The sequence below is a fragment of the Crocuta crocuta genome, unplaced genomic scaffold (genome assembly GCF_008692635.1).
Source record: "Crocuta crocuta isolate KB4526 unplaced genomic scaffold, BGI_CrCroc_1.0 scaffold864, whole genome shotgun sequence".
Classification (NCBI taxonomy): Eukaryota; Metazoa; Chordata; class Mammalia; order Carnivora; family Hyaenidae; genus Crocuta; species Crocuta crocuta.
Genome location: NW_027530615.1, coordinates 21169 through 29674, shown reverse-complemented (window position 1 = coordinate 29674; position 8506 = coordinate 21169). Strand labels below are relative to the sequence as shown.

The 8506-nt window shown below is 41.2% G+C and overlaps 1 protein-coding gene across 1 annotated transcript in view; it reads right to left on the bottom strand.

The window, feature by feature from the left end:
* Positions 1-4788: 4788 nt before the first annotated feature.
* FGF16 (fibroblast growth factor 16) overlaps positions 4789-8506 on the bottom strand; it is an 8609-nt gene continuing 4891 nt past the window's right edge. The window contains exons 2-3 of the mRNA XM_077768052.1: positions 6368-6503; positions 4789-5034 (exon numbers count right to left, since the gene is read on the bottom strand). Of these exons, the coding sequence (XP_077624178.1) occupies positions 4789-5034; positions 6368-6503 (382 nt within the window). The remainder of the gene's footprint in view (positions 5035-6367; positions 6504-8506) is intronic.

Genomic DNA, 8506 nt, shown 5'->3' with positions numbered 1-8506 from the left:
TTTGTAAGCTTTTATTTTACTTCTAGTGAGTTACTTCCAGTTAGTTAACATATAGTGTTATACTAGTTTCAGGTGTACAATATAGTGATTCAACACTTCCATACATAACCCAGTGCTCATCACAAGTGCACTCCTTAATCCCCATCACCTATTTAACCCATCTCCAACACCCACTATTATTTCTTCAAATATATTTTCTGTCCCCTTTTATCTTCTCCTTCTGGGATCCCTGTAATGCAAATGTTATTACGCTTGATGTCTCATTATGCCATATTTGTCTCTTACCTGTTCATCTTACTGCTTTCCATTATTCTATCCTCTAGGTCACTTAAGTTTCTTTGCTTCCTGTAGGCTACTGTGTATTGCATATATTATATTTTTTATTTCATTTATTGAGTTTTTCATCTATAATGTTATTTTTAATCTCTTTGTCAATGGTCTCACTGATGTCCTCCCATTTCTGAAGTCCAGTGAATATCTTTATGATCATTACTTTAAATTATCTATCAGGCATATTATTTCTGTTTTTATTAGAAGTCCTGCTGTGATTTTGTCCTGTTCTTCTATTTGGCACATTTTTATCTGTGTCCTCATTTTATCTACATCTGTCTGTTTCTCTGTGTTAGGAAAGTCAGCTAAGTCTTCTACTCTTAAAAGTAGTGGCTTTATGAGGAAGAGTTCCTATAGTCCCCTGCAGTGCAGTATCCTCTGTTTATCAGATACTGGCATTTCAGTATAGTCTCCTATATGTGTTGCTTGCATCCTGCTGTCGTGTCTCAGTTTCTTTTTCTTTCAGTCCAGTTGTCTGCACTGATTCTCTGCCTGTTGTGGTTGTGCTTGCTCTCTGTGGTGTTAGTGAGACCCAGGCTGGCTGGCTCTAAGGAGGTGTGACCACAAGACTGCTAGTGGCAGGGTGGGGGTGTTAGCATAATCTGTGGTTATCCCAGGGCTGAGGCCAGCTGCCTTGGAGTGGGCAAGTCCTCAGGAGAATGTATGGGTGGTACACACTGCTAGCAGGTTAGATAGCAAGTGTCTGTGCAGTGCTGCCCCTGACAGGTGGCTCTGTTTATGGAGGGAGTGGGGGAGGAAATTGGTACCTGCCATCTCCTATATCCCTGGAGAAGTCCCTCAACACATTCTAAAGCCAATATAAACAGATCTTTTTCTCTTTTGTCCCAAGTGTTGTGAAAACTGCTGTTTCTATGTTGCCTCTCTGAGAGCAGCCATCTCTTTAAGGGTGGGGACCCACTCATCTTGCCCTCTGGGCTTGCCAACTGCTGAGTAAGCTGATTTTTAAAGCTCTAAGCTCCAAGTCCAGCTGGTTATACAATCTCACAGAATGCAGCCCCTCTGGTTTTCAAAGATGGATATTACAGAGATTCATCTTCTGTATGTGAGAGAAACCATTTCTTTCCCCTCTTTGTAACTGCAGCTCCGTCCCTCCTACAGGAAGCTCATGACCACTGTTTCTACCCTTCCAATCCCTCAGACGTGACTTCTTCTTTAAATTTAGTTGTGGAGTTTGTTCTTCAAGTCTTTTTTTTCTTTACGTTTTATTTATTTCTGAGAGAGAGAGAGAGAGAGAATGAGCAAGGGAGGCAAAGAAAGAGAGGGAGACTCAGAATCTGAAACAGGTTTCAGGCTCTGAGCTGTTAGCACAGAGCCTGATATGGCGCTTGAACCTGTGAACCACAAGATCATGACCTGAGCCAAAGTCAGACACTTAACTGACTGAACCACCCAGGCGCCCCTGTTCTTCAAGTCTTTGAATCACTCTCTGGTTTATTTACATGGATATGAGTGATATCTAGTTGTAAATGTGGGACAGGGTGAACTTAGGGTACTCCTACTCCACCATCTTCCCTATTCCATTCCTTCCTTCCCTTCTTTCTTTTTTCCCCTCTTCATTTCTTCCTTTCTTCCTTCCTTCCTTCCTTCCTCCCTTCCTCCCTCTTTCCAATAGAGTTAACATACAGTGTTAAATTAGCTACAGGTGTACAATACAGTGACTCAACTACTCTGTATATTACTCAGTGCTCATCAAATTAAATGTACTCTTAATCCTCTTCACCTATTTCACCTCTCCCCCACACATCTCCATTCTGGTAACCATCAGTTTGTTCTCTGTAGTTGAGTCTGTTTCTTGGTTTGTCTTTCTTTTTTTTTCTTCATGCATTTGTTTTGTTTCTTAGATTCCACATATGAGTGAAATTATAAGGTATTTGTCTTACTGTGACTGACAGATTTTGCTTAACATTATACTTTCTGGGTCCATCCATGTTATTACAAGTGGCAACAGTTCACTTTTTATGGCTGAATAATATTCCAGTGTGTGTGTGTGTGTGTGTGTGTGTGTAATCTCACATCTTTTTTATCATTTCGTGTCTGCTTCCACAATTTGGCTATTATAAATAACGCTGTAATAAACATAGGGATGCATATATCCTTTTTTAAAAATTTTTTAAACTTTTTTATTTATTATTGAGAGACAGAGAGAGAGAGCATGAGCATGGGAAAGGGAGAGAGATGGAGACACAGAATCTGAAGGAGGCTCCAGGCTCTGAGCTGTCAGCACAGAGCCGAACGCGGGGCTCAAACTCACAAACTGCGAGATCATGACCTGAGCCGAAGTCAGACGCTTAACCAGCTGAGCCACCCAGGTGCCCCGCATATATCCTTTTGAATTAGTATTTTTATATTGTTTGGATAAATACTCAGTAGTGCAATTACTGGATGATATGGTAGTTACATTTCAATTTTTTGAGGAGCCTCCATACTGTTTTCCACAGTGGCTGCATCAGTTTGCATTCCCACCAACGGTGCATGAGGGTTCCTTTTTTCCCAACACTTGTGTCTTTTTTTTTTTTATTTCCACCATTTATTCATTTGTTCAGAGCATATTTATTGAGAACTTCATGTTCTCAATATGTGTGAATGGCATTGAATTTTATTTATTTTTTTAAATATGCAAATGTTTTATTAGCTATTTTATTATTATTTTNTCCTCGCCAGCATCTAGAGTTCTCTGATTTGCTCATTTTTGCCACTCTGACTGGCGTGAGGTGGTATCTCAGTGTGGTTTTGATTTGTATTTCCCTGATGAGGAGGGATGCTGAGCATCATTTCATGTGCCTGTTGGCCATCTGGATGTAAGAGGCCAGAGATTTTAAACCAAGATATATCAGGGGCTGCTCTAGAGAAAAGGGAATTCCAGGAATGCCATCTCCAGTTGAACTAGAGCAACTATACTTTTGTTTTATGGACTAAAGTTATCCTAAAACTTTATCTATAAGCCATTCAGTTGCAAAAAGAATTCTTTTTGAAAATCATTCCTTTAGGGCACTGGGTTTCAAAATTTATCCTGCACAGGAATCTTCTGGAAGGCTTGTTAACATGCAGTTTGCTAGGTCCCACACCCCAGAGTTTAGTAGGCCTAGGGTAGGTCCTGACAATTTACATTTCTAACAGTTTCGCAGCTGCTGCTACTGGTCAAGAGACCATATACTCTGAGAACCATCTCTTTAGGGAAGTGTGTTGATTTTCAGAACTCTCTAGAAGGACTGGCAGGGGATGGGGTGTGGACTGAAGGGAGTGGGAGAACACTTCTAGAAGGGAAGTTGACTGGTTCAACTGTCCCTACTAATTGCTGTTTATTTTTAATCACTTCATCTTTGTATCTAAAGTAAGAAGCCACAAATTAGGGTTTCTGACCTTCAGGAATTGAGGCTTAACCAAATCCCAAAGGAGGGTTCGTGTATGTCTCCTAAGCACAAATAGGAGCTTCTGTAAGAGCTATTGGTCCAGGCCTTCCTGAAACTTTCTTTCACCACTAAGTTTAAACTCATAGAACCTGAAAGGACTTCAGATAAGGCCCCTAAATAATGCTAGCATTGTTGGTCATAAGTCATCTAGGCCAGGCAGCGTGATGCTGACATCAGGAGAGTCTAATAAGTTGGAGAGAAAGAAGGTAACCAACCTTCTAATCCTACTAAATATATAACTCAATAGAATTATAGACAATGGTTACAATATAAAATTTTATTGCCAATAAAAGCCTTTAATAACTCATTTATCCTGTTTCAGTAGGACCCTATTCTTTCTGATGAAAATCCAGTCATAGCATCTCTCATTAAAAATAAAATTATTTTGAAATAAATAAATATATAAAATAAATAGCATATACATTTCATAAATAGTTTGTCCTTATGCACAGTATCCATGCTTACATTTTAATATCATTTCCTCACAATCTACCCCATCTCCCACTTCCAATGGCAAGAAACCTGCATGTCAGGACAGATGAGAATTCTCCAGAGCCAATGCAGGGATGACCTGCACCAGGGCCGTAGCCCCAAGGATTTTAATGAGACTTTCCCAAAGCTCTGTATGTAGCATCTGTGGCAGATTCCTTGGTCTTTCATTTACCCATTGTCAAAATATTTGGATAGATTGTGGGGCAATATACCCCTGGCCCTGGGCAGGATCCCTCATTCTTTCTCGTGCCACCTCGGGGAAAAGAACATGAGTAAAGGAAAAAGTATATACAAGATTCCCTGTAGCCCACCCCCTCCACCCACATCCCTCACCCAAATAACCCAATTTTGATATACACTTTGAACAAGGGAACAGCTGGGTTGAGTTGAACAGTAAGTGCTTCTCTGTTATCTAAATTGATAGGAAAGAGGACTGAAAAGCTATGAGTATAGTGCTTACTCATATAGAGTATAGAGTATAGAGACAACTGTGGCCCTAGAGTACAGGGGTCACAGAGGTCACACTAGGGGTCCATTACCTATAGCGGAAGAGATCTCTGGACATGGAAGGCAACTTAGAAGAATCTACTGGCCTGGGCAAAAAGTGAGTGAATTTCTGGTGTCGTTTAGTCCTGTATCCTTCACGGGGTGAGCCATCTTTATTCAAAGCCACATAATACTGTCTCTCTGAGTCCAAGTGTTTGTATAAGGTTGAAGCATAGGTGTTGTACCAGTTTTCTTCAAACTGTTCCCGAAAAACACATTCACGTGTGAGTTTCTTCTGTGAGGGTGAGAAAATAAAGCAAAGCCTATTATATGACTATTTCTCCTATCCCAGCTTGCTGAAAGATCAATAGCACATTGACATTTGAAAATCTCAGTCCTATCTCCCAGTATTCCTGAGGCATCTTCTTTCCAAATAGCACAAAACAATCCTGTCCTTATTGCCTTCATCTTCTTTCATGAACCACACTGAAATGTTTTAGGTGAGATCTTTCCTAAAGGCAGGATACTGAAGGAGATGGTCTCACTGGGCTCTTGAGCCTGAGAATTTCTGCGATGGCCTTCCAATGCTCCTCTGTCACCTGAGTTTTCTACCTACTTAGGGCAAATAATGTCAAATCCATTGAGATTACAGACAATCATGTCAACTAGCAGGCAGAGGCCATGGATCTATATAAAGCTCCATGGGAGGTGAGTTGTGATCTCTCCTAATGAAGGGCCTCAGGGCTGTCAGTTGAAAAGCTCAGAAAAGATCTCCTTGAAAAGTTCCTCCAATCTGGCTACTTCAAGCTAGCAGCTCCTGAGGCAGGTCTCTTGCCTCTGTCCCTTCTCACACTTGATCCAGCTGGCATATTACTTGCTGGGGTTGCCGATACCAAGTGCTGGGGACAAGCCTATCTCTTAGGTGTCAGGGAAAAATGTGCTCTGATTTCATGGGGGTACAGGCAGCCAGAAAGTGTGCTATGTGGCTTAAAAGCCAAACCCTGGAGTTGGGACGTCCTGAAAGGGTTAAAGTCAGCAAAGTCACTCACCATTCCCCAGCTCTTGGCTAGCTTCCCGAATAGAGAACATGTACTACAGCCAACCCTGTCCTAGCTGGGGACTTAAGGCTGTCTCTAGACCCTGGAACCCTCACTCTTCATTTGTTTCATGCCTCTGGGATTCAGCTTAACCAGTCTGGAAATCAGGGACTGTGTTTTTAATCTCAGAATCTCAATCTGAAGGGCAGTTCTTCCACTGCCTATTTTTGTGCCAGCTAGTCTGCTACTCCTCTAAAGTTCAGAGGTGCTCCTCAGGGCAATAAATGCCCCACACCCTTACCACTTATTGACAAACCAGCACAGCTTACTATATCATCAGACTAGCTGGCCATCTAATGGAAAAGGTAAAAGCAAATGTACCACAGAAAAGCTTATGTTTTGATGGGAACTGAATGAGTGAAAGTGTTATATAGCAAGCTCCAGAGCAGCCAAGAAGCAACTAGAAGACACTAATACTTCACAGTTGACAGAAGTATTTCAAGTGCTAGATAAATGTTTTTATACTTTTGCCTTACATAGCCCAAACACTGGTGGTAATAGCCTCTAATGAAAATAAAACCTTAAACTTACCGACCCATATAGTTCTCCTCGCTCGTTCATTCCTAAGTATAGGCCAGAATCCACTCCCCGGATGCTGATCAACCCCACAGCCAGGCTGATAAACTCCAGGATTCCTAGAGCAAAAAAGCAAACGCCATGTCCATTACTGACATCAAGCCAAGAGAAAGCTATTCAGGTGACATGAGCTACCAGTCATCTATACTCAACTGGAAGCCAGCCCTGTATGCCTTTAGTGACTTACCCTATGAAACCATCTTGTGCAGCAAGAATGGAACCTCAGAAAAGATACTGAGTGTCTCTGGGCCTCAGTTTTTCCATATGTAAGGTGGGTGGAACAATCTCTTACTCAACACTCTTAGACATTTTATGAGGAAGAGACCATGAGAAGGCTTTGGCTACAAAAGCTCCATAATTACAAGGTACTATTGCTGTTAAATTTCAACATTTAAAGAAATGGGAGGGTAGCTTTCTTAATAGAAGAATGTGGCTAGATTTCTGTATGTTCCTAAAGTCACTTCCCTGCTCTCTAGAGCACACAGCATCACCTCGTTGTCCTCTAGGCTGAATTCATTTTGCACCCTCTTAGCTCCCATGTCTTTAAAGCCACATGAGGCTGTCAACTGCCTGTACTTGACTCTAACAAAGGCCACACAGGCTACTCACTAAGTCTGTTTTTGTTGCCTATGGCAGAAGGCAAAATATGGCCTGGTGAGAGCCTTCTCCTATAAAATGCTCTTAGCCAGTGCAGCCCGAGGCTGACAAGTCTGCCATTTTATCCTTCTCTCTTTAGAATTTTAAGTTTATCCATGGCCAAGAGATGGCAGGTAGTACTGACTTGATACTGATTTGAGATATTGCAACTTTAAGGGGAAAGTTTGGAAGACATTCAGAAACATCCTTCTAGCTGACAAGATTAGAGGTGAGGATTTGAAAATGTTTTCATTTACCCAGCAGCAGTAGGAGGAAAAAAGAAATCAACTTCTAAGAGGGAAAAGGGACCCAGAACTGAAATCCTGATGATGGTGAAGACTTTAAAATCTTGTCCGAAGATAGCACAATCTGTTGTTCTATAGATACAAACATAATCGTCAACTAGATTCCTCTTTGAGGTTTCTGTCTCTAACCATATTTTTCAATGTACAGACCAGAATGTTATATGATTTACTCATAGAGACATCCAAAGGTATGAAATGAGCTCATTCTGGCTGTTTTTCTTATCCAAAAATGCAATTCTTAAGGGTAATAATATCCTATGTAATCTACATAGGAGGTGGAAATGATTCCTTAAAGATTACTTTAAAAATTAAGTGGTTAATTTTGAAATCAGATTCAAGACTCCAGTGGGAAGTATCCTGAAAAGCCCCAGTGATTTGGATTGCTGGATGGGTGTGCAGCTGTTGCAGCTTTAGGGCACATGTTTCCATGGCCCACTTGGATCTATTTGAAGAATGTAAAAAGTTCTGCTGCTGTTGTATAGAACACCCAGAGTGTAGCCTTGACTGCCAACACAGAGAGAGAGATAGAGAGACAGACAGACAGACAGACAGACAGAATATTAAGCAGGCTCCATACTCAGCATGGAGCCTCATGTGGGGCTCCATCCCACAACCCTGGGATCATGACCTGAGCCAAAATCAAGAGTCAGATGCTCAGCCAACTGAGTCCCCCAGGCACACTAATTTTGAAATCCTTTACATTTTATTATCAATTAGGTTGTTACTAACTCTTACAGAACAAGAAAGGAGTTTTGGGAAAAGACATTGACACAAGATGGTTGGAGAAGGGCAAATAGCTGGTGTCAAGAAGGGGTTAAGGAGGAAGCGATTTAATGGATTAAAACCTTTAGTTGCATTGCACAAGTGTCTGATTTTGGTTCTGCCTTGTTTAACATTTTAATACATGACTTGTAAGAGGACATAGGGAAACTGCTTACCCTACTTCCAGAAGATGTATAGCCGAGAAGGTGACACAATCAAAATATGAAGAGATTTCAAGGGGATGGAAAAATGCACTGGCTCCAACAAAACAAGCATTAATTAGAATAAATGTAAAGTCCTGCACTTTGGTCCCCAAACTGATTACTCAAGGTGTTTTGTGTTTGGGGTTTTGTTGGGGGATGGTGAGCCACAAGTGCAGCAGTTGAGTTAA